A 25,971-nucleotide genomic window follows, 5' to 3' on the forward strand; every position below is an offset into this window, starting at 1 on the left:
CTCTACCTTGACTAAGGCCCCTGTTCCAGCTGAAGAAAAACAGCCCAAAGTATGATGCTGCCACCACCATGCTTCACGGTGGGTATGGTGTTGTTTTTGCGCCAAACACATCTTTTGGAATTATGGCCAAAAAGTTCAATCTTGGTTTCATCAGACCAGAACACATTTTCCCGCTTGCTTTTGGGAGACTTCAGGTGTGTTTTTGCAAAATTTAGCTGGCTTGGATGTTTTTCTTCACAAGAAAAGGCTTCCATCTTGCCACTCTACCCCATAGCCCAGACATATGAAGAATACGGGACATTGTTGTCACATGTACCACACAGCCACTACTTGCCACATATTCCTGCAGCTCCTTTAATGTTGCTGTAGGCCTCTTGGCAGCCTCACTGACCATTTTACTTCTCTTCTTTTCATCAATTTTGGAGGGACGTCCAGTTCTTGGTAATGTCACTGTTGTGCCATATTTTCTCCACTTGATGATGACTGTATTCACTGTATTCCATGGTATATTTAATGCCTTGGAAATTCTTTTGTACCCTTCTTCTGACTGATACAATTTAACAATGAGATCCCTCTGATGCTTTGGAAGCTCTCTGCGGACCACGGCTTTTGCTGTAGGATACCACTAAGAAAATGTCAGGAAAGATTACGAGAACAGCTGAACTTTATTTGGGGTTAATCAGAGGCACGTTAAATAATTGGCAGGTGTGTACTGACTCCTATTTGGCATGAATTTGAATGTGATTGCTTAATTCTGAACACAGCTACATCCCCATTTATAAGAGGGTGTGCACACTTATGCAACCACATTATTTTATTTGTTTATTTTTACTTCCCCCTAAAAGATTTCAGTTTGTTTTTCAACTGAGTTGTACAGTTTATAGGTCACATTAAAGGTGGAAAAAGTTCTAAAATGATTTATAGTTGTCTCATTTTTTTTACGTAACAGAAACCTGACATTTTAACAGGGGTGTGTAGACTTTGTATATCCACTGTATATAATGTTTGGGGGTTTTAAGTAATTTTCTAGCAAAAAATACAGATTTTAACTTGTAAGCATCAAGTGTCAAAAAAGGTTTAGTCTTTAAGTGGTTAAACTGACCTTATTTACAGACAGAAGTTCATTCCTTTGATCTAAAAGAACCGAGAGATACATTGTTTCTCTTTATCACTGTTGATAAACATTTGCCGACTGCTGAGTTTTTTTTTTTCCTTTTGACAGCTCTGAGCACAGAACGCTCTGCACTTAACATGAATTGGGAAAATGCTGTATCGTGAGGGGGGTTGAATCGCGATCATGATTTTTTAGCGATTAATCGTGCAGCTCTAATATATATACAGTCATGTGCAAAAGTTTGCATACCCTGGCAGAAAGTGTGAAATTTTGGCATTAATATTGAAAATATGACTGATCATGCCAAAAAACTGTTTTTTATTTAAGGATAACAATCACATGAAGCCATTTATTATCACATTTTTTTTGGCTCCTTTTTAAATCATGATAACAGAAATCACCCATATGGCCCTGATAAAAAGTTTACATGCTCTGGAATGTTTGGCCTTGGTACAGACACAGAAGGTGGCACACAGGTTAAAATGGCAATTGAAGGTTAATTTCCCACATTTGTGGCTTTCTAAATCACAATTAGTGTCTGTGTATAAATAGTCAATGAGTTTGTTAGCTCTCACGTGGATACACTAAGCAGGCTAGACACTGAGCCATCAGGAGGTAGAAAAGAACAGTCAAAAGACCTGCGTAACAAGGTAATGAAACTTTACAAAGATGGGAAAGGGTATAAAAAGATATCCAAAGCCTTGAATATGGCAGTTCAAAATTTGGGGATCTTTTGATACCAAGCCAAGGTCAGGTAGATCCAAATCATTATGATTTAAAAAGGATCCAAAAAACTATGTGATAATAAATGGCTTCATGAGATTGCTATCCTTAAATAACAGACAGTTTATTGGCATGATCAGTCATATTTTCAATATTAATGCCAAAATTTCACAATTTCTGCCAGGGTATGCAAACTTTTGAGCACAATTGTGTGTGTGTGTGTGTGTATATCTAGATAGATAGATAGAAAGAAAGATAGATATATCTATATATAGATATATAGATATATACACTGTACATAATATAATAATTTTAGCAGCAGTATTTAGGATATATGTAATAATTTAGAATGCATACACCAGATACATATGTGTTTTTATGTTATTTTGGAACGTGGAGTTTCAATGGTTTTAGGTACAAAATATTGGCAGAACCATCTATATTTCACTCAGAATTTCTCAGGGAAGCATGCTTTGTATGTAACACCAAAATACTGGTGTATATTGCTAACTTGCAAACCTGCTAAATCTAAGCTAAGTTCTGCCAGTGGGTGGCTATACTGACATCATATGCAGGTAAGTAGAGTTTGCAGATATGTAATGAGAACTGTGCTAAAGATAAGTCCTTCCAAATATATACGGTTTAATGTTGAGTGGATGGTGTCTACTAGCCTTTCAACAGAGGTAAATATAAATCTATAGTGGGGGCTTAAAGTAAAACTGTGTACCAGATGAATGGCAATAAACTTAACCTGCTGCTGAGCCTGCATGAGCAAAGCACAGGTTCACCCTAAGTACAGTGTTCTCCTAAAACCAAAAGCTATAGAACTGGCCACAGTTGAGCTCTCACCGCTATATGTACCATGCCTTGGGGGTATGTGAATAATGTGCATGAATGCAATCCACTAGTATCTTGATAAATATCTTTTGCCAGTTTACTAGTTTCACTAAGGCAAAGTTGCTGCTTTTTTATGTCGGGACCCAAGTTGTATGGTACCATTCCTGGGATCTGAAGGAGTTGGGTTACTAAAGGTGTAGTGACCACTAACTTACCAAAGTGAATATATTACTTTGAAAAGTAAAAGTTCAATGAGCTAAATATGCACAGGCTGTATTTCATTTGCATAACCTATCATTTTCAAGGGAAAAATAAAAAGAACAAAACAATAAAACAGCACTTTTTACTCATTTAGCAAAGTCATCCCAAAGGGTTTTTCTAAATTATTTTGGGACCCTAAAAATGTGTTTTTATTAGATCACTATCAAATGAATAGCCTTTTAAATATAATCCAATGCCCCCAAAATCTATTATGCGACACTTTTCAAGGTATGCACATACATATTGCTTTAAAACCATACTTCCTCCTTTCAGGTCAAGGTCTAATTTGAATGAAATTCTTCCTGGAAAATCATAAATATTCATTTACACTTCTGATGATGCTTTGCTAACTGTTCCTACATAAATAGCTGCTTTCATGTTCCAATGTTTGAACTTTTTACAGGTGATTTGGATTATTACTGGTTGGACCCTGCCACATGGCACACTAGAGACACATCTCCCCTTGGCTCGGTAAGAAAAAAAAAGAGAATTTAAATAACTTGTTTCTTTACAATTCACGCCACTGTCATTGAAAATCTCTTTTAGCCCAGGTTCACACTGAGCTGGGGAAATGAAGCCATGCAAGTTCAGCTGAACTCGCATGATTTCACTCCCGCTCGATTTCAGCTGCGATTTCAGAAACATCTGTGCAGGTTTCTGCACAGATGTCATTGTAAGCCCTGGTTCACATTGGTACGATTTGAGATGCGATTTGACATGTCAAATTGCTTGTCAAATCGACAGCAATTGCTGGCAATGGCACTGTCGTAATCGGTACTACGCTGCATTTGCGGCGCTGCACCGATTTCAAAAAGTAGTTTCTGTACTACTTTTTGTGATTTCGTGCTGCGATTTACATTGACATCTGTGCATAAACCTGCACAGATGTCTCTGAAATCACGGCCAAAATCGGGACTGACGTGCGGGTGTGAAATCGTGCTAGTTCAGCTCACGTTCAGCTAGATTTTTCAGATGGAGGCCAATATATTTCACTCCATGGAGTTTTCTCTTAAGGAAATTGATAGTTCCTTTTATCAATTCAAAGCAACATATCAACTAAGGGTATTTATATACTTGCCCGGAATAATCATTATAGAATACTTGTATGACTGGAGATTCATTATGGTCAATTCTATCCACCAGTCTGCTTGTTATCTTGTTGCACACATAATGCAATTCTCCTTTAAACATTTTAGGATCTTGGAGCCTAATCAATATGGAAGTCCCTCTTGTGCAATAATAGGGATTACACAGAATTACCTTGTCAGGGATTCCTCTAATTGGCATATGGCAGTGTTGGTTTTGGTTGCAGAAGTATACTCTGCTTTGTATATTAGCTAAAACATTGAAGTAAAGTGTAAACAGTTTTGTCACGTTTTAAATAAATTAAACATTATTTGTTATATTTCATTTAGGTATTTACAATGCTGTGAAAAAGTATTTGCCCCTTTCTGATTTTTAATTTTTTTGCATATTTGTCACACTTAAATGACTTAGATCATCAGAAAAATTTTATTTCTACATAAAGATAACCCGAGTAAATACAAAATGCAGTTTTTAAATGATGGTTTCATTTATTAAGGGAAAAAAGCTCCAAACCTGCCTGGCTTTATGTGAAAAAGTAATTGCCCCCTAATCCTAATAACTGGTTGTGCCACCCTTGGCGGCAACAACTTCAATCAAGTGTTTGCGATAACTGGCAATTTTGGGCCACTCTTCTTTGCAGAATTGTTTTAATTCAGCCACATTGGAGGATTTTCCAGCATGAATGGCCTGTGTAAGGTCATGATACAGCATCTCAATTGGATTAAAGTCCGGGCTTTGACTAGGCCACCCTAGGACCCCTTTCACACCGAGGCGCTTTTCAGGCACTTTCACGCTAAAAAAAAGCGCCTGAAAAGCTCACGTTAAAATCAATGAATGCTTTCATACTGGGGCAGTGCACTAGCAGGGCAGTGAAAAAACACCCCTCTCCATTGAAATGAATGGAAAGCTCTTCAAAAGCGCCTGAAAAACTCTTCAAAAGCGCTCAGTGTTTTACTGGCAGTTTGGAAGCGCCTCAGTGTGAAAGGGGCCTAAAACCTAAAGTTTGCTTTATCTGAACCATTTGGAGGTGAACTTGCTGTTGTGTTTCGGATCATTGTCCTGCTGCATAACCCAAGTGCACTTGAGCTTGAGGTCACAAACTGATGGCTGGACATTCTCCTTTAGAATTTTCTGGTAGAGCTCAGAATTCATGGTTCCATCAATTATGGTAAGTCGTCCAGGTCCTGAAGCTGCAAAGCAGCCCCAGACCATCATGCTACCACCACCATATTTTACTGGTATGATGAACCTTTGTGTTCATTTTGGTCAGCAGTGGCTTTTTGCCTTGGAACTCTCCCATGGATGCCATTTTTGCCCAGTCTCTTTCTTATTGTTGAATCATTAACACTGATCTTACCTGAGGCAAGTGAGGCCTGCAGTTCTTTAGATGTTGTTCTGGGTTCTTTTATGACCTCCTGGATGAGTCGTCGTCATGCTCTTGGAGTAATTTTTGTAGGCCGGCCACTCCTGGGAAGGTTCACCACTGTTCCAAGTTATCTCCATTTGTGGATAATGGCTCTCCCCGTGGTTCCATGACCTGTTAGCGTGCTTCACTTTGTCAGACAGCTTCTATTTATGTGATTTCTTGATTCAACAGGTCTGGGTGTGGCAAGTGAAATTTAACTCAGCTTTCCAAAAAAGTGTGTTTAATCACAGTTCATTCATGATTCAGCATGGGAGGGAGGGGGCATTGTTGCTGATATTTTCTCTCCCCTGAAGCTGACCACTGGGAGATAACATGACTGGAGCGGAGTGTCATCTTCGGCATTTTCCTTTTACAGGGTAGTTAGTATAGGGGTTAGAAGGGCAGTGGGAGGAGGTTTAAGCTTAGTTAGATCAATCCTGGAATTCCACTTTAATGCTTATACTGCATTAAAATGTGACAGATTTATTATTTTATGGCAACATATTGTGATTCATAATAACGTGGTATGAAATATGACCATTATATACATGTCAGTTTTATTTGTAATAACTAATAAATGTATATTTCCATTAATATGTTCTTTAAACTTTGTTTAAATTAGTTTGCCTTGTATAACTAACTGTCCTTTGCTTTCTGAACCAGTTGGCTCAGCAAAATGTGTCACTATGAGATAAAATGCTCCTGAAATTGACTGTTGAAACAAAGAAAAGAATACCAAATACATTCTGTGTTTGTATTTAATCATCTTATTCAGCATCCTGTAACCTGGCAGCCTTCAAAGGAGGGTGATCGTTTAATTGGACGTGTTATTCTTAATAAGAGAACAAGTATGCCGAAGGAATCAGGAGCACTTCTGGGACTGAAAGTAAGCACATCCCTTTTAAAGTTGCAGTGGTTTTATTAATGTTCTAGATGCAGAACACATAAACAATTTATATTTTTGAATTTAGAACAATATAAATGACATTCAAGACTTCTGCCACATAGAAGATTATTTCTATGTATTCCTTTGCCACTCTTTACAGCATATTATAGATAATAAGTACACAATCAAGAGATGCTCCGTCTTTAAAGGGCACCTATACTATTTAACAAAATGTAGAAAACAAGACAATGCTTACAATGTTTGTAGTAAGTCTAAGTTTGAGCTTTATGTCCACCCCAGTGCCCCCCACCTTCCCACCCAGTGGTATTTTATGTTTTTTGTTTTATTTAACTTACTATTTTCTGATGTCTTCAGACCATTTAAATGATGACTGGGCTGTTTCCCTCTTTGGTCTTCTTCCAGTGATGGGTTGTCCTTTATGATTGATGCTAATGATGTCTTAGATGATGCATCAATGCATTAAAAGTGCAGGGCACCGGGGGGGCTATGACTCCCTGCACTTACCGTATTTCTTGGCGTATAACACGCACTGGCATATAACACGCACCTTAACTTTAAGAGGGAAGTTTCAGAAAAAAAACTTACTTTTTTAAATAAGGGTCAGTGCTCTGCAGCCTCACCAGTGCCCATCTGCAGCCTCTAATATGCCCATTATTGCAGCCTGTTTAGTGCCTATCTGCAGCCCCTAACATGCCCATCTGCAGCCTCAATTGTGCCCATTATTGCAGCCTGTTTAGTGCCCATCTGCAGCCTCTAACATGCCCATCTGCAGCCTCTAATGTGCCCATTATTACAGCCTCTAACATGCCCATCTGCAGCCTCTAACATGCCCATATGCAGCCTCTAATGTGCCCATTATTGCAGCCTCTAACATGCCCATCTGCAGCCTCTAGCATGCCCATGATTGCAGCCTGTTTAAAATACATCTGCAGACTCACCTTTGCAGATGATTGCAGCTGCGCCAGTGCTGGATGACACAGATCCGCGATCTCCTGTGTATCCAGCGCTCAGTCACTCACAGTCCCGCCCGGCTCATATGATGGACAGAGCAGTGGTCCAATGCCGGGCCAGGGGGGGACTGTGTGTGACAGTGCCGGATACACAGGAGATCGCGGCTTTGTGTCATCCAGCGGCGCTCGTCCCCTCCTACTTCGAGTAGCAGGGATCGGCGTATAACATGCACACACGATTTCCCCCTGATTTTATACGCCAATAAATATGGTATATTCTGTCCTGAGTGATGCAGAACATCTTACATTGAAGAAAATATTTTGTGGGGAGCAGTTCTAAACTTTAGGTTAGTGTTGCAGCCTGTCTGGAATCAGCAACAGGTATGGCCAAATCTGTGTAGCTTCACTTAGGATAAATATTGAACAAATTATTACGAGCTACCATATATATAACTAAATTGATATTCTGCACAGCTGCTAGCACTAATCACGTCCCATATGCTTGTGCTAACCCAGTAAACAATCAAATGTCATGCTGCGCTTTTCCAGGTAATGTCATGTGTTAATATCGCCTTAGATAAAATAAACATGTATATATGCTGCAATATTTCGTGATTATACCTCGTAACAACATGAGAAAATTGCATATAAATCTATATAAAGTGCATCCACCTATATATGTATATGTATAACAGTATTTAAATAAAGTGCTTAAATAATACAAAAATAGATATAGTGTATTAAAGTGCTTTTGTGCAGAAATCTTCATGCATTGATGTGCATAAAAAAAACATAGTCTATTACAATTTAGTCCTTCTGATTCTTATTGAAAATTTGTTTTTGTAAAAAACGGAGGCGCATGCGCGGAGGATAGCGGGACGGACATGTCAGGCTAGAGCTCCGCTCCGTGAGGGGAAGAAAGCCGACACACACAGACAGCCCGCCGTCAGAAAATTATAATAGACTAAGGCATTTACTCCTGAGAGGTGAGGGGAACATTTTAATACTAAAATGGTGCTGGGGGGTGCCAGAAATAAGACAAAACAGACCCCTAATCGCGGCACACAAGTGAGGAATACCACAAAAAAAGCGCCAGTCACCTCATGCAAATTTACCTCAGAGAAGAGTAATAAGCCTAAGATGTCACAACTTATCTCCCCTGGGGACTCTGACTCAGAGACTGATTTAACTGTATCACATTCAACAATTCAAGAGTCTGCAGTTCCCACTAGCATAATGAAACAATTTGAAAAAATGCTTAATAAAGCTTTAAAGAAAACCTCAGAGCAAATAACTAATAATTTAACCAAAGAAATTAGAGAACTGGGACAACGCACAGCCTCATTGGAGCTTAAAATGGAGGAAATTGAAAGCACTAACCAAGAATTTATAACTGAAATTGACCTCCTGAAGGAAGAAAATGTAACATTGTAGAACAGACTGGAAGATTATGAGAATCGCGCCAGAAGATCAAACCTGCGATTCAGAGGGATACCAGAATCGGTCATAGATCTTCAAGCAACTATAACAGCATTATGCCAAGAACTACAGCCAGGAATACCATTAGAAAGAATGGAAATGGACAGAGTGCATAGGGCTCTCATGCCCAAAAAAGTGGATGGACCCCCGCGTGATATAATAGCAAAATTCCATTTTTATCGGACAAAGGAACAGCTCTTAAATGCAGCTAGAGAAAAAAACAATCTCACGTTTCAAGGAAATAATTACCAACTCTTTGCTGATCTCTCCCAGTTAACAATAACTAAGAGGAGATTAATGAAACCACAATTAATGGAATTACAACACCATAATATAAAATACCAATGGGGCTTCCCTTTTTCTGTAAGATTCACCCACCAAGGCACTAGAGTCTCCTGCAGAACAGCTGATGAACTCCAACAAGCACTTCAAGACCTCAATTTGATTGATGGGAATTCATCTAACACTGCTTCAAGAAGAAGGTCAGCTTCAGCCTCCTCCATCCACAATGCAACACATTCTGAGGCAAGAAATGGAAATTATCACTCGCATAAAAGAGGTAGATTTGCAACTTCACCCCAAGGACAAGATGACTCCATGGACTGAAGAAACTCATGCATAACATAAAATTCTTCAATTTTTATTAAAATAATACATTTTTAGGGCTAAGGAAAATTTAAGGGATGCTTTAATTTTGCATATTATCCCACATAAACAACAGGATATACATATCAAAATTGAGATGCATTAAAAATGCTAAATAAATTAATTTATCTCGATGAATTATTTCTAAAAGTTTTTTTTAGCAATAATTTATTATTCTATTTGATCCCTTTTATTTTTTATTTTTTATTTTTATTTTTATTTTATCTTCAGATTCAATGTCAATACTTATTGAATCTGTAGCTCAAATCAAATATTTGTTTAAATTCCTATCTGAAATATTGTAAATTTTCCTTTTCATTTCTCAGCCTAAGATCCACTATTGCTTATGAACTAAGTAGTTATAGGTCTTCCATTTGTTATTGTTATCTAGTAGCAGTTTCGAGAGTTACTTTGTAATTATATAGTAATCTTCAGTTTTGTAACCAAATAACAAAGTTTGTGAGTATCTCATTTTCAATGTCCTGAACAAACTTTGGTTACATCAATACTGTGAATAATCTTTTTTCATTACTTTAGCTTTATAAGATATATTTCTGAGGGATTTCTCCTCTCATTTCATTTCTTATTATATTATCTTAAACCTTAATATATATGTGACTCTGAAATATATAGATAGGGCTAGAACTATTACATCCCTGAGATGTACATTATACTTCTTAGGCGACTCCCTAGTGCACGGATGCTTCATGTGCCTCAACCTGGTTTCCTCGGATCCCCACATTATTATGTGGGGACTCAAAGAAGGTTCTTTATCCCCTGATGGGGAGTTTTACTCCTCATCACGGGCAATCTTTGTACTCTTATGTGTTTTTACTGTACTAGCATGCTATATAACAATTTATGTTTCTATTTTCTTTTTTAAGTTAGATTATACTGAACTTTCTTATCCTTTTCTCTCTTTCCTGTCCGCGAAGGTAAGTCCAATTATCACTGAACTAAGTTTATCTCATAAACTATATTTAGCAGGCGGAACCTTCTGACATGGCTCCTTTAAATATATTTTCACTAAATGTCCAAGGTTTCAATGTCCCGCACAAGGGAACAAAAGCATTTAGGTCCTTTCAAGCTAAAAAGGCACATATTGTATGTCTCCAAGAAACACATTTTACACAAACTACAACTCCCACCTTTTTCAGTAAATCCTACCCACAAGTGTTTACAGCTTCAGCTAACATCAAAAAACGAGGTACTCTCATAGCATTCCATCGTACTACACCATTCACGTTATACTCTGAAATCAAAGATCCAGAAGGACGTTATTTAATACTAACAGGATATTTAATGGACACCCCTATAACTGTGGTTTCTTATTACGCCCCCAACCGTCAACCTCTATCATTTTTATCACATCTTTTTCAAGTTATAATTACACACAAAATGGGTTCCATCTTTGTGTGTGGTGATTCCAATCATGTACTACTCCCTTTTCTAGATAAAACCCCATATACCACACCAAAAAACAAAACTAAATGGTCTCTTTCTCAGCTTCTTTCCAAACACAAATTGATTGATTCTTGGAGAGAATCTAATTCAACAAAAAGAAATTACACATATTTTTCAAATCCGCATAAAACATTTAGCCGTATAGACCATATATTTATAACAATAGGTATGGTACCAGAAATAATTATGTCCAACATCATTCCCATTCCTTGGTCAGATCATAATGCTGTATGTACCACTATTGCTTCTATTATACCTAGAGCTCATGACTCTACTTGGTATCTCCCTGACACACTACTTAAACATCCGACTCACCGCAAAACCATTGAATTAGCATTAAAGGATTATTTAAAGATCAATACCAATGTAGACATATCCTCTCTTACACTATGGGAAGCTCATAAGCCTGTCCTTAGAGGTATTTTTCAACAACAATCTGGAATTCTTAAAAGAGAGGGTAGAAATTTGACAAAACGATTAGAAATGGAATTTAACTCAGCGTTTATGTCCTTTCAAAATAATCCCACTCATTCTGCTAGAACTCGATTAGAAAAAACATGCCTAGAATACGATCTCTTTCTCACAAATTCCGCTGATAAATCAATTCGTAGAATTAAACATACTTTATATGTAAAATCTAACAAACATGGTACATTACTAGCTAAGGCATTAAAAACCATTAATAAATCTTTCAAACCTATAAAACTTAAAATGGCTAATAATGTATACACTAGTAATCCACAAAAAATAGTACAGAAATTCAAATCACATCTAAAAGATCTATATACTGAAACAAATACATTCAACACTGATGAGGCAGATTCTTTTTTCTCCCAAATAAATATCCCTCAATTGACTGAAACACAAAAAACACAATTAGAAAACAATATTACAGTTAAAGATGTTACAGAAGCCATTAAGGATTTAAAAGCAAATAAAAGACAGGGTCCTGACGAATATTCAGCGTTGTATTATAAAAGTTACAGTGATATTATTTCTCCTATACTCGCAGAAGCGTTCAATGACCTCTTAAATAACAAATCATTCCATCAAGAGTCCTTAATGGCTACTATCTGTATGATCCCGAAGCCACAATCAGATGACTCCCTTAGTATAAACTATCGTCCTATATCTATGTTAAACATTGATATTAAGATATTAGCGAAAATTTTAGCAGCTCGGCTAAAAAAGATTATTGGCACACTTATTCATAGAGACCAGGTAGGCTTCATGCCTTCACGTCAGGCTAGTGACAATATACGTAGAGCAGTCCTGTTGGCACACATTGCAAAAACACGCAATATTCCTGCTTGTTTTCTCTCCCTTGATATCAAAAGAGCCTTTGACTCTATCTCCTGGAACTATATGAAATATACATTACAGAAATGGGGTTTTGGTCCAAACTACACTAATTGGATATTTGCATTGTACAACAAACCAAAAGCATACGTCAAATATGCTGGTTACAAATCTGACTCTTTTGGTATTGAAAGAGGTACTAGACAGGGATGCCCACTCTCTCCTTTATTTTTCGCCCTTCTTATAGAACCACTAGCACAAAAAATTAGAAATGAACCTACAATTACTGGAATCGAAATAGCAGGTTATCATTATAAACTTTGTTTATTCGCTGATGACATTCTCTTATTTCTTTCCTCACCACAAGTGTCTGGCCCTAATCTTATGCCAACTCTCAATAATTTTGCTGAAATTTCAGGTCTTTACATTAATCCAAAAAAATGTCTAGCTCTAAATATATCCCTTTCGAATCTGGAACTATCTTCCGCAAAAATTGGCCTCCCATTTATATGTAATGACAAATCAATCCCATACCTCGGTGTACAACTTTACTTAACATTATTATCTGATTTATTTTCAGCCAACTATCCTCAGGCATTGAAAAATGTATCAAATATGATTGATTCTTGGTCTCACCTTCCAATTTCGTGGTTTGGAAGAATAAATGCCATCAAAATGACATTGTTACCTAAATTACTTTATTTGTTTAGAGTTTTACCAATTCCAATCCCAACACATTATCTGAGAATTATACAAAGGAAAACAATGTCATTCATCTGGGGATCTTCCAAACCACGAATTCAGCAAAAGACACTTTATTTAACTAAAACAAATGGGGGCTTAGGGTGTCCTAATATTACAGGGCTGCTCATTTAGCAAGTATTGCAAAATATCATGCTCAGTACGAAGTTCCACTTTGGGTATCTATTGAAGCTGCCGAATGTGATCCTATTTCTATTTCCAACTTACTCTGGTTGTCTTCAAAACATTGCATAAAAATACGAAACCCGGTTACCAAGCATTTTATTTCCCTTTGGGATAGATTTAAATATAAAAATCAATTACAATCCTTACATAATCCTTTACTCTCTTTTTCCAAAAATCCTGCTTTTTACCCTGCATGGGTATACCCCAAATCCTTCAAAGAATGGACATCTAGAGATGTAATTCATATGTACAAATTTGTAAATTCTTCATCATTCATTTCTTTTCCGAATTTATGTGAAATGTATAATATACCACAATCGGAGTTGTTCAGATACCTCCAAATCAAAAACTTTTTCCCACCATTATTAAATACTGTAACTTCTCTAACCCACTTGTCCACTTTTGAAGCTATTTGTAAGAATAACCCACATTCTAGAGGTACTATTTCTGTACTATATTCACACGCATTGGCTCATACTAGTCATAATGAACCACAATATATACAGAAATGGGAAAAAGACTTGAATAGAAAACTGGATAGATCTGAATGGAATCAAATATGGTCCTCAACTAAAGCAGCATCACTTAATATATTGGCGCTTGAAGCAAGCTATAAAGTGTTAACAAGATGGTACTTAGTACCAGCCAGAGTGGCAAAATATGTACCAAACTATTCAGCACAATGTTTTAGGGGATGCGCTGAATTGGGAACGTTGTTTCACATTGGTGGTTGTGTCCAAAAGCTCAAATATATTGGAAAGAAATTTTTAATATAGCATCTAAATTATTTGATAAGATCATTCTCTTTGATCCAGCAATAGCACTAATTAATCTGAAACCTGAAAATATAACACATGCCCAATTCAAATTACTAATGCATCTATTTACAGCGGCGAAACAAACATTAGCAAGAGCATGGAAAACTTCTAATCTAATCGTAAAAGAAGCATTAGTTAAAATGAACAATACTATGACCCATGCTAAAATGATAGCTATTGACATGGACACAATCCCTAAGTTTGAAAGAACGTGGCAACCTTGGATAAATTATACTATACCACAAACCTTTGATAATCAAGTACTATTGCCGTGGTAACTTGAATGAAGAATTTTAATATGTATGCTTCTTTAAATAGTAGTAATAAATTATGGTCTTACCTCGCGGACCTCTCCACTCTACCTTCTCTTCTCCACGTCCTTTCCTCTTTCTTTGAAATTATTTTTTATTTTTTTTATTTTATGGTATATTTTTTGATTTCATAATACCTTTACTGTCTTATTTATATATTTTTTATTTTCATATTTTCCAATCAACAGTCTCTTTAAAACTGTTAAGATTGTAATAAAAGTCTATTACTAATACAATAGTATATAATATCTTGAACAAGGTTTATGTATTATCATTAACATTTTAATTTGTTCTTAATATTAATATATTGTTTCTATGGAAGCAATATTTGATTACTTATGTAATTATACTTAACCATCTTCTATAAGACTGTATTATAACTACTATATGTCAATTGTACAATGTTATTTCCATACTACAATAATATATAATAAAATATTTTGACAAGGAAAATGGTAAAAAAACATGTGCTCGTGTCCACTTTTGTGCTCCCCCTTTGGTATATGCACTGAGCGTGCAAAAAGAGGAGGAGAATCTGACAGGGAATACCATAGACGGGTGTGCCACAGCCCAATGAATCGTAGAAGAGAATGGAATACCCGAGTGGGACTTTATAGACACTACCACATATAGGAAATATAAGTATAGAAAATTTTATTCAGATGGTTCAGGGAAACTACACGATCTTTCATTGATGGTTTTTTAACATACCCAAATCTATGTATTACTGTGTTCTCAATATGATATGTATTTTTCATGTTTTTTTTTTTTTTAATGTTTTTTTCTGAATAAAATTTTCTACACTTATATTTCCTATATGTGGTAGTGATTATAAAGTCCCACTCAGGAGTATTCCCTCCTCTTTGACCTTAGAGCGTGTGACCTCGCAACTAAGCTTGGTCAGAACACGCTTTTAAACCACCTTTGGGTTCAATATCTGCACTCAGATCCTTGGCTGGTTGCTTGTGCGTTTTTCCATATAAAGTACAACATAGGAAACTGGATAGTGTGATACCGTTACACATATTTATTAAAAAGTAACAAACTTTCCTTTAATAGGGTACTCACATTTAGTGGGTGCTACAGTGCACCACTCTGTATATGCCAAAATTCATACATATTAAAAATGCTGAGCTGATGTGTCCCTTCCATTGCTGAGAACGCTCTGCCGTCTCACACACCGTCCTGTCCCCTCCCAGGAGACTGGGACCAGACTGAATATGCTTTAAGTGAGATTTAATTACAGTAAAACAAAATCCATCCAAACACCAGCACACAGCAACAGTGACAGAATATTTAACTAATCAACCTAACAAAAAGAAAGACTAACAACGAACTATATACAATATATTTCCAAAAGTGGGGAACACAGAAAAGCAGGGGGAAACTGGAGTAGCAGGGAGCAGATGGGAAGGGGGAACCAAAACCGGGTTCAGGAACAAGGGAGATCAGGTATAAGGCAGCAGGGTGCAGGACACAGGGTAGGAGCAAGATCAGGGTCGGGATCAGAATAAATGGCACGCAATCTCTGGCAGCAGAGCAAAACACTGGAGCAAGAGGTAATAGTAGAGGTTTACCTTCAGTAAATTCCATCCCAGCAGCCAGCATCAGGTGGAAATGTATTACTGGGATCTGGTGGCTGCTGGGAAACACCGCTGTTGGATACCAAAACTACATCCTTCCACTCTGGGAAGCACAGTGACACCAGCAGGTGATCCAGATCCTGACATAGCCAGTGTATTTTTTAGGGGGTCCAGGGAACATTTAAAAAAGAAATAGCTCGAAGTTGGGCTTAAAATGTATCCATGCTGCATTACCATGGGTGGCATTTGTTTTTCCGTTTTTGCTGATAAAATCAGAAAGAAGAAAACTATAGTAACCTCAGACAGGCAAGTGAGAGTGGAAATGATGCTGGATAACTGTCCTTGACTTTGTTTGGAAGTGTATTTATCATTTCTAGACTTTCAACTCTGTTGGGTAAATTGTAATGCTATTAATAGCTGTAGTCCACACTACAAAAATCTTTCTACTCCTTGTTTGATGGGTGCCTGACAGAACAGGAAATGAGAGTGAAGCCCCAATGGGGAAACAAGTGGCAATAAAAACACATTTTCTAGTAGCGTTGTTCCTGTCAAGTTGGCTGGTGTTAGAGAGAACATGAAGAGGTGAGATATCTCCTCTTTGGGGACACAGACGGCATTTAAAACCTGACTGGGAATAATCTTAAGGAGTCATAAAATAAAATGAAATGCACTTCAGATGCAGGTAGGCGTTGGTTCTTGTCACAGATCCAGGCACCAAACACAAAGTTGGGAAATTGTCCCACAGGAGCGGGACACACCTGACATTAGAAGTTTACACAGACGGAGGAAGCTAAGTACCAAATGATCAGTTCTAAAGACCATATAACCTTTATAACCGTTATAAAGTGCAGCGCAACCGTATGAACAAACACAAAAAAAAATACCTTACGTTCTGACAATTACTATTATACTTATACATACAGGATGTTCTATAGACTATAGAATATTATTAATAGTAATTTTTTCCCCTGATCCATGTAAATGAATAAATCTCCACATATGTGCTCATGAATATTTTTCATCCTATGTGTGCTTCACCACCTTTCACTCTGTTCTCTCACCTGGAGATGTTGACCTATATGTATAAATAAGTCGCAATGCATGTTCCCCTTTAAAGGACTTTAAACACCCCTTTGAGATCTCTCCAAATTTACCACCAGACTAACTCTTTGTAAATCCCCCATTTTGGCAAAGTAGGAGAAGTAATACCTTTTCCCAGATAGTGAGCTCCTCAAATCAAAAAATAAAAACCATCATCATGCTTTCCATCTCATTAAAACCAAAACTTTATTTAAAGAATAAAAATGCACCAAAACAGAACAGTGCATTTCGAGATGACACAGGTGCCTCCCTGATGCAGAGCCTGTGATGTCATCACCAGTACAGGGCTTAATCCTAGAGATCATCACTACTGAGGGTGTTTCTAAGTCATATTTTTTTTAATAATATTCCACTTATTTTTAATGACTACATTATGTACAACATTACTAATATTTTTTACAACTTATTTTTTAAATACGAGTTCATTACTTAAATTTTGTAATATTAAAGTATTCATGATTTATGTTCTCTAAAGACAAAATGTAAGTGCTCATAATATTTCAAGTACAGCATCTCACTGCACATTAAAAGAAAATACAATATACTAAAAAAGAGCTTTTTTTTTTTTTTGGAAGAATCTTTTGTATTGTAAAATCATTTGAAATGTCTTGCAGTAGCAGAACTTGTTAACTTGCAGCCAATCACAATACATTTTTTTATAATAACAACTGCTCTAAATGGAATAAAGGTGGGCTACTTTGCTTAACATAATTGCTGTAGCAGGAGGGTGGATTATGGAAATAAAGGATTAACAAATCAGTAAGTGATCGAAGGAATACCTATACTTTTGTTTAGGACAGGGAGGCATAATTGGCCAGTGGATATTATGAAAAAAAACATATATACTATAATTGTTTATCTGCAAGTTTACCTTGCTTCTGCATGCTCCAGTTTTGAGTCTCAGTGTGGTTTTATTAAAGATGACCTCTTTCTGTGTACATATGTAGGGGTCATCCTATACTCCAGCATACATAAATGCTAACACTCAATGGGTGCCTGTTCTGCATTTAACTGACATCTGACCAGTATTCTAAATACTTTAACCTGACTGTGTCTGCACTACTGATATAAGCTTGCTGAGACTGCAGTACTGCATGTGTCAGCCTAATGGCAGACTTCCCTTGTTAGGGTTCAGTGATATTATTACAAATCGGTATGTATGTACAGTGCTGTGTGAGACTAGTCACATGGGAGAAGAGAATACCCCTGCTCAGCATCTTTTTTCTGTGTTTGCTGTGTGTGATTTTACAGGCTGTCCCAGGGGACAGGATCTAGAAATTATGTAAAACGACAATTGTTTTACATTATGAGTAAAAGTACTGTTATCCTTAAAGTGACTCTATCGTGAGAGAAGTATGGATGCTGCTATTGCTGGCCTTGCTCTAAAATTGCTAGATGCCCAGCTGTGTCTGACTTCGGTCAGATATTTTACCCACGGTCCCAGAAGAGGCATTCTTGTAAATGAGTGTCAGAAAAAGGTCAGAAGTATCTATTTTTATACTGGGTCCAGGTCAGAGACTCAGACAACATTTATGTCAAACCATCAGATTGACAGCCAGGAACTAGCATTCTCAAAAGAGAGTTCAATAATGGCAGCCTTCATTAATATCTCATGACAGTCTTCCTTTAAACTCTCCATCATCTTCCAAAAATTAAAACAACTTTGTGCAAACTACAACTACATTTAAAAGGTTGCCTTCCCTATGAATGTTCTGAGTATATGAGGGATAGTTTTCTATTTTAATGTACAGATTCTAAGTTCTGTACTGTGCATACAATGTGGCCTTAGCGTTGAGTAAGGGGCCCGCAGTAAAATCTAATGTGATAATGTACCCAACTCAAGCATGTATTCTCTGCTCTTTAGGCTATTGTCATATACCTTTTGATATTTGGAATATAGCAATGATCTGTAGCGACTGTAGTTGCTAGCAAGTTAAAATTGCATGAACCTCACTGTTGCCTTTCTTAATCAGTAAGGAATATTTATTGGTTTTATTTGACTACATGGTGCATTCAGATCATTTGCTATTTTTGTAGAAAGTCAGTGTAGTTTGTTGATAATCTTTTTTATAAATCAATTAGACCACTGTTAGCTGGGGTACTGTTTTTTTTAATTGATACATTTTTGTATATTTGTTAATCCATTTCATAACTGTTTTTCCCCCTTATTGTTCTAATTGTGTTTATAAATGATATACTCAGGTTGTTGGAGGTAAAATGACCGAAACAGGACGCCTTGGTGCCTTCATCACCAAAGTCAAGAAGGGAAGCCTTGCAGATGTTGTAGGCCATTTAAGAGCAGGTATTTCCATAAGGCTTCATGTCTGCTTACATGTAATATTATGGGTATTACAATTAACCATTAATTGTCTACAGTGTTGCATGGACATCCAATACTAGGGATGAAATTCAATGTATCAATGAAATAGGCAAATATTTTTTTGTTAATTATAACAACGCCAGATGCCTGTAGCTTCAGAGCTGTATTTCCAATCAGTGTAATTACTATGATATTTTGAAAATAGTATTTTCCAAAAACTTGTGGCAAAAAAATAAAGTCCTCCAAAGACTCACCATACCGCTTAAAAAATACCTGGAGGTGTTTGCTTTCCAAAATGTGGTCATTTTGTGTGTTTCCTTTGTGCTGGTCTTCCTGGGCCTCCAAAACTGTGATAGGTAGTTAGGAAATTAGATGCTTAATTTATGCCCCTAAAAAAGGGCTCCTTGGATTTTGGGCCCCTCTATGTGGCTAGGCTGTGAAAAAGTTTTACACATGTGGTATCCCCATACTCAGGAGGAGTAGAATTTGCTTTCTGGTGTAATTATATCTGTGCCTATGATGTGTGTTTGAAATACCCTATTAATTGACAACTTTGTGTATTAAAAATACATTTTCATTTTCTTTCCTGCATTTTCCAAAAACTTGTGGCAAAAAAGCAAACAAATTTTTAAAAGACTCATTAGGCCTCTTAGAAAATACCTTGAAGTGTTTGATTTCAAAATGGTGTCATTTGGTGGGAGTTTTCATTGTCCTGGTGTTTCAGAGCCTCCAAAAAATGTGATAGCTAGTGAGGAAATTTGATGCATAATTTATGCTCCTTAAAAGTCCTAAGGTTCTCCTTGAATTCTGGGCTACTCTATGCATCTAGGTTGGGAAAAAGTCTGACTCATGTGGTATGCCCATACTTGGGAGGCATAGCAGAATGTGTTTTGGGGTATAATTATAAGTATGCCTATGCTGTGAGTGAGACATAACTAATTAAAATAATAACTTTGTGAATATAAGAACAAGTTATATTTAATTTCTTAATTTTCCAAAAAATTGTAATGAAAGATTACAACTTCAAAAAAGTTATCATTTCTCTTACTAAATACCTTGGATGTGGACTATCTGCTTTCCAAAAAGGGGTAATTTGTGGGTATTTGTACTGTCCTGGCATTTTAGGGCCTCAAGAAATATATATACCATAGTTTGTAGACTCTATACTTTTCACACAGATTAAATATTATACACTGCCTCTCCCTCCTCATTGGCTATGACACAGCAGTGGGAGCCGTGGCTCGCTCTATTGTCAATCACAGCCAGTGAGGAGGGGGCCATGCTCTGTTTGTGCTCTGTGTAGACACAGAGAGGCAGCTCGGAAACTAGCACACACGAGTGCCCCTAGAGCAGGCAGATAGCTCTGGGGTCACTCAGCAAGGGGGAGGAGCCAGAAGCACCAGCAGGGGGCCAGAGAAGAGGAGGATCTTAAAGAAAGCTGTAACTGTCTCAAAAAAATGAACATTTTTATTTGGGTACAGTGTTGCGTGACTGAGTAATTTTCAAAGTGTGACAGCACTGAAAACTTAACAATTTCCTGAGCAGGAAGGGGGTAAAAGTGTCTGGTATTGAGGTAGTTAAATGTGAATAAAGTAAGATAAAAAGTCTGTATGTGATGTGGCAAAATACACTCCACTCAGTGGTGCTTTACGTGCCTGGTCTTTCAAACATGTTATGAGTTTTATTCTTTTAATAAATGTAATTGGTTTACACAGTATTACACAATGGGGCTTATCCTTATTTTTCCTTTATGCTTGCTGTGAATTTTCCTTTTTGTCATTTATGATGGCATTAAAAGATCTGGTAAGAAGTTTGGACACATTAATGGTGTGCTGTCCCAAGAATGGAGTATATTTTGGCACATCACATAAGAACAAGAATTGTATGATTTCATCCATGGGCTTTTTATCCTACTTTACTGAATGCGCGTTTATTTTTCCTTAATGATTTGTTGAGTTGATTGGGACACTTATCTGTTGTCTTTTATGCTGATGTAAAGGGATGGCACACCTATTATGTTCTCTATATCTGTCTTGACCTTGTATTCGGTGGTCTGCTGCTTTTCCATTTTCAATTGGAGATACACTTAGCCCAAGAGTTCTATTTTTTTTTTTTTTTTTTTTTTTTTTTACTAAAAGGGCTTTGAGAGCCCATTTAAGCATCTGACCAGTTATGCTGAAATTAAATAGTACTAACTAGTTTATTTTGTATCCAAATGCTCATGATCTCAAGAATGTTTCCAGTAACATAATGCACATGTTGCCATTTTAGTTTTTTAGCACAGTGGGATGGACAGCAAGTCATCAGGAATTACTCTCAACAAAATGCACAATTCCTGGATACTGGTTTTAATGTATGAATATTTGCATGTGTGTCTGTATGATCTGAATAAAAGAATACAATTTAGGAACCCAAGTCATGGTTAATGAATTGTGTATTTGCTACTTAGACACATCTTCATGCAAATGTTGAAGAGTTAGGTCTTTTTAAATTAATTTATACTTCACTTATTTTAGAGTAGCTGTGTCCAGAATTGTTTTTCCTGTGTAGCAAGTTAATAAAATAAAAGTATATATTTTTAATACTGTTATAAAAATGCTGCTGCCATTTCAGCTTAGAAATATAGGATTTAGTATACAGTAAAACCTTGGATTGCGAGCATAATTCATTCCAGAAACATGCTTGTAATACAAAGCACTTGTATATCAAAGCAATTTCACCATAAGAAAAAAATGGAAACTCAAATGATTTGTTCCACAACCATTTATTCATAGGTCCTTCAGTTTATAGTCCATATAAAAAGATTATAGCAATGTGATAGGTTGTGTAACCATAAAATGTCTATCCACAAATGGAAGCCTCCATAAGGGGATTAGAAGCAAAATCCGGAAGGAGCTACAGAGTATAAAAGGGAAGAGAGTGGCGCCTCTCAGTGTAGCAATATGTTGCTAAATGTTGTACATTCATTAAATGTAGCCATATTGCTACACTTAGGTGCCTTTCTTCTCTTTTATACTCAGTTGTGACATGACGCTACTTGTGTATCAAGACATCGCTTGTATATCAAATCAAAATGTATTTAAAAATTTTGCTTGTCTTGCAAAACGCTCTTAAACCAAGTTACTCTCAAACCAAGGTTTTACTGTACTTGAAATTGTAGGATAGCTTTCTAATAACTATATGTTGTAAGTCACTGGTGGTTATCCCTGTGTGACCTGTATTAAGGCACGTTTTTTTTTTCGTTTTTTTTGCCTTTATTAAAGGTGATGAGGTTTTAGAATGGAACGGGAAGCCTTTACCAGGTGCAACAAATGAAGATGTTTACAATATCATTTTACAATCAAAATCTGAGCCACAAGTAGAGATCATTGTGTCCCGTCCCATTGGGTAAGAGGCATGCATATCATTCTTTAAATAAACAGTGGTCCTAAGCTTTCACACAACACTAACAATTTTTTAAAAATGAACCTTCGACACCTAACCGGATCCTAACATTTAACACATTCCACTCCTTAACTATAACCCATAACCTACACTAAGTTAACTCTTATCACTTTGTCCATCCACTACTACTTTAGCTAATACTTTAGCTAATGTTATCTATAAAAGTGGCTACACCCATTGCATGCTTTTTTTCACACCTGCCTCCAGGGCTGGGCCTTTTGGCTGGGACTGGGGGAATTTTTACACCAGCCAAAAGCTTTACCTTAAAGTCAGTTTTGGCTGAGTGGACCACGAGTACCCCAGTCCCCGTCAGGAGCCCTGTACCATGGGGGACCAGGGCCAGGGTCCTTTCTCTTTGGAGGAAGACCATGTGTACACCCAGTGCACTTTTTTTGTGTGTTTCACTTTTGTATTCTCACTTTTTTTATGACCTGGTGTTTAGATACGGGTGTGCTCTCTGCACTGCAGAGCTTCAAAAAGAACAGGATACTTACCTGATCAGCCTGCAAATACCACACAAATTCTTATAGTTCCAGCATCAATATGATACAATAAGAGATACAGGTATCTCAATAATGAAACAAAATAATTTGATGAAAACAATGTACTTTGTAAATCTCAGATATGAGCCAATATTCAAAATTGACTTGGCACAAAAGTAAACATGTGTTCACATTAGCTTCTAAGCCATAGATACACATTTAAAATAGGCACCCATATGACTGCATGCATATTGGCAAATTTTCCAGAGCTAGCTATCTAGGAGCTTGAAACCCATGTACTGTAAAATAAAAAGAAAATATAGACTTTAGGCCTTTCCAGCATTCTGAATCTCATTTTTGATCAATCATTATAATATACAGTGGGGACAGAAAGTGTTCAGACCCCCTTAAATGTTTCACTCCTTGTTATATTGCAGCCATTTGCTAAAATCATTTAGGTTCATTTTTTTCCTCAATGTACACACAGCACCCCATATTGACAGAAAAACACAGAATTGTTGAAATTTTTGCAGATTTATTAAAAAAGAAAAACTGAAATATCACATGGTCCTAAGTAATCAGATTCTTTGCTGTGACACTCATATATTTAACTCAGGTGCTGTCCATTTCTTCTGATCATCCTTGAGATGGTTCTACACCTTCATTTGAGTCCAGCTGTGTTTGATTATACTGATTGGACTTGATTAGGAAAGCCACACACCTGTCTATATAAGACCTTACACCTCACAGTGCATGTCAGAGCAAATGAGAGTCATGAGGTCAAAGGAACTGCCTGAAGAGCTCAGAGACAGAATTGTGGCCAGGCACAGATCTGGCCAAGGTTACAAAAAAATTCTGCTGCACTTAAGGTTCCTAAGAGCACAGTGGCCTCCATAATCCTTAAATGGAAGACGTTTGGGATGACCAGAACCCTTCCTAGAGCTGGCCGTCTGGCCAAACTGAGCTATTGGGGGAGAAGAGCACTGGTGAAAGAGGTAAAGAAGAACCCAAAGATCACTGTGGCTGAGCTCCAGAGATGCAGTCGGGAGATGGGAGAAAGTTGTAGAAAGTCAACCCTCACTGCAGCCCTCCACCATTCGGGGCTTCATGGCGGAGTGGCCCGACGGAAGCCTCTCCTCAGTGCTAGACACATGAAAGCCCGCATGGAGTTTGCTAAAAAACACCCGAAGGACTAAAAGATGGTGAGAAATAAGATTCTCTGGTCTGATGAGACCAAGATAGAACTTTTTGACCTTAATTCTAAGCGGTTTGTGTGGAGAAAACCAGGCACTGCTCATCACCTGTCTAATACAGTCCCAACAGTGAAGCATGGTGGTGGCAGCATCATGCTGTGGGGGTGTTTTTCAGCTGCAGGGACAGGACAACTGGTTGCAATCGAGGGAAAGATGAATGCGGACAAGTACAGGGATATCCTAGATGAAAACCTTCTCCAGAGTGCTCAGGACCTCAGACTGGGCCGAAGGTTGACTTTCCAACAAGACAATGACCCTAAGCACACAGCTAAAATAACAAAGTAGTGGCTTCACAACAACTCCGTGACTGTTCTTGAATGGCCCAGCCAGAGCCCTGACTTAAACCCAATTGAGCATCTCTGGAGAGACCTAAAAATGGCTCTCCACCAACGTTTACCATCCAACCTTACAGAATTGGAGAGGATCTGCAAGAAGGAATGGCAGAGGATCCCCAGATCCAGGTGTGAAAAACTTGTTGCATCTTTCCCAAAAAGACTCATGGTTGTATTAGATCAAAAGGGTGCTTCTACTAAATACTGAGAAAAGGGTCTGAATACTTAGGACCATGTGATATTTCAGTTTTTCTTTTTTAATAAATCTGCAAAAATGTCAACAATTCTGTTTTTTTCTGTCAATATGGGGTGCTGTGTGTACATTAATGAGGAAAAAAATGAACTTAAATGATTTTACCAAATGGCTGCAATATAACAAAAAGTGAACAATTTAAGAGGGTCTGAATACTTTCTGTCCCCACTGTACATCCTATCTGACCAATATGGTGGTGTGGAAGGTGGCATGGCAAATTTGAGATTCAGGAACTGAGTTTGGAATTTGCAGACTAGAACTCCTAGAGTCGAAGCAGAAGTAGTGGGCTACTACCCAATATAATCAGAAGATTGTTTAGAGCTACCTGGGTCAGAGAGGCAGTCGCACAGCTGCAGTAGCAATCATGAGAAAAGATGAAACAATAAAGAAAAACATGTACTAAAGTGCTGATATGAACTAGTAAATAAATAAATAAGTGACAAATACTAGAAGATGACCAATTAATATAGCTGCAATTATTGTGTATGTGAACTGATTTCACACAAAAAGTGTTGTATATATTCTGAATGTATAATGCGCTAATATTAACCTCCCAGTATAACACGGTGTGATCTCTTAATGATTGATCAGTGAATCATGTGCAAAATATTCAAATGGAGCCTATTATAAATAACATTACATCCTTCACCATAACAAAATCCTATAACTAAATAACATGTGATAATAATTTTTTGAACACAATTAAAAAGAGAAAACTAAAGATGAGAAATATTTTTCATTTTTCATCAAATCACCAAAGACGTTATATTTTTTTACAGCAGTATGCTGTTCTATTGAGATACCTGTGCACTGTGGTTCATTATATTAATATTTCTCATCTTTATTTTTCTCTTTTTAATTGTGTTCAATAATTTATTATCACATGTTATTTAGTTATAGGATTTTGTTATGGTGAAGGATGTTATGTTATGTATAATAGGCTCCATTTGAATATTTTGCACATGATTCACTGATCG

The 25,971-nt window shown here is 37.0% G+C and overlaps 1 protein-coding gene across 25 annotated transcripts in view; it reads left to right on the forward strand.

Moving 5' to 3' along the window:
* Positions 1 to 25,971, forward strand: part of RIMS1 (regulating synaptic membrane exocytosis 1) — a 641,584-nt gene that overhangs the window by 226,006 nt on the left and 389,607 nt on the right. For all 25 annotated transcript variants that reach the window (XM_073626786.1, XM_073626789.1, XM_073626788.1 and 22 more), the window contains 4 exons: positions 3,339 to 3,406; positions 6,202 to 6,312; positions 19,113 to 19,212; positions 22,494 to 22,617. In XM_073626786.1, coding sequence (XP_073482887.1) covers positions 3,339 to 3,406; positions 6,202 to 6,312; positions 19,113 to 19,212; positions 22,494 to 22,617 — 403 coding nt within the window. The remainder of the gene's footprint in view (positions 1 to 3,338; positions 3,407 to 6,201; positions 6,313 to 19,112; positions 19,213 to 22,493; positions 22,618 to 25,971) is intronic.

Source organism: Aquarana catesbeiana, linkage group LG04, assembly GCF_042186555.1.
Source record: "Aquarana catesbeiana isolate 2022-GZ linkage group LG04, ASM4218655v1, whole genome shotgun sequence".
NCBI classification, from domain to species: Eukaryota; Metazoa; Chordata; class Amphibia; order Anura; family Ranidae; genus Aquarana; species Aquarana catesbeiana.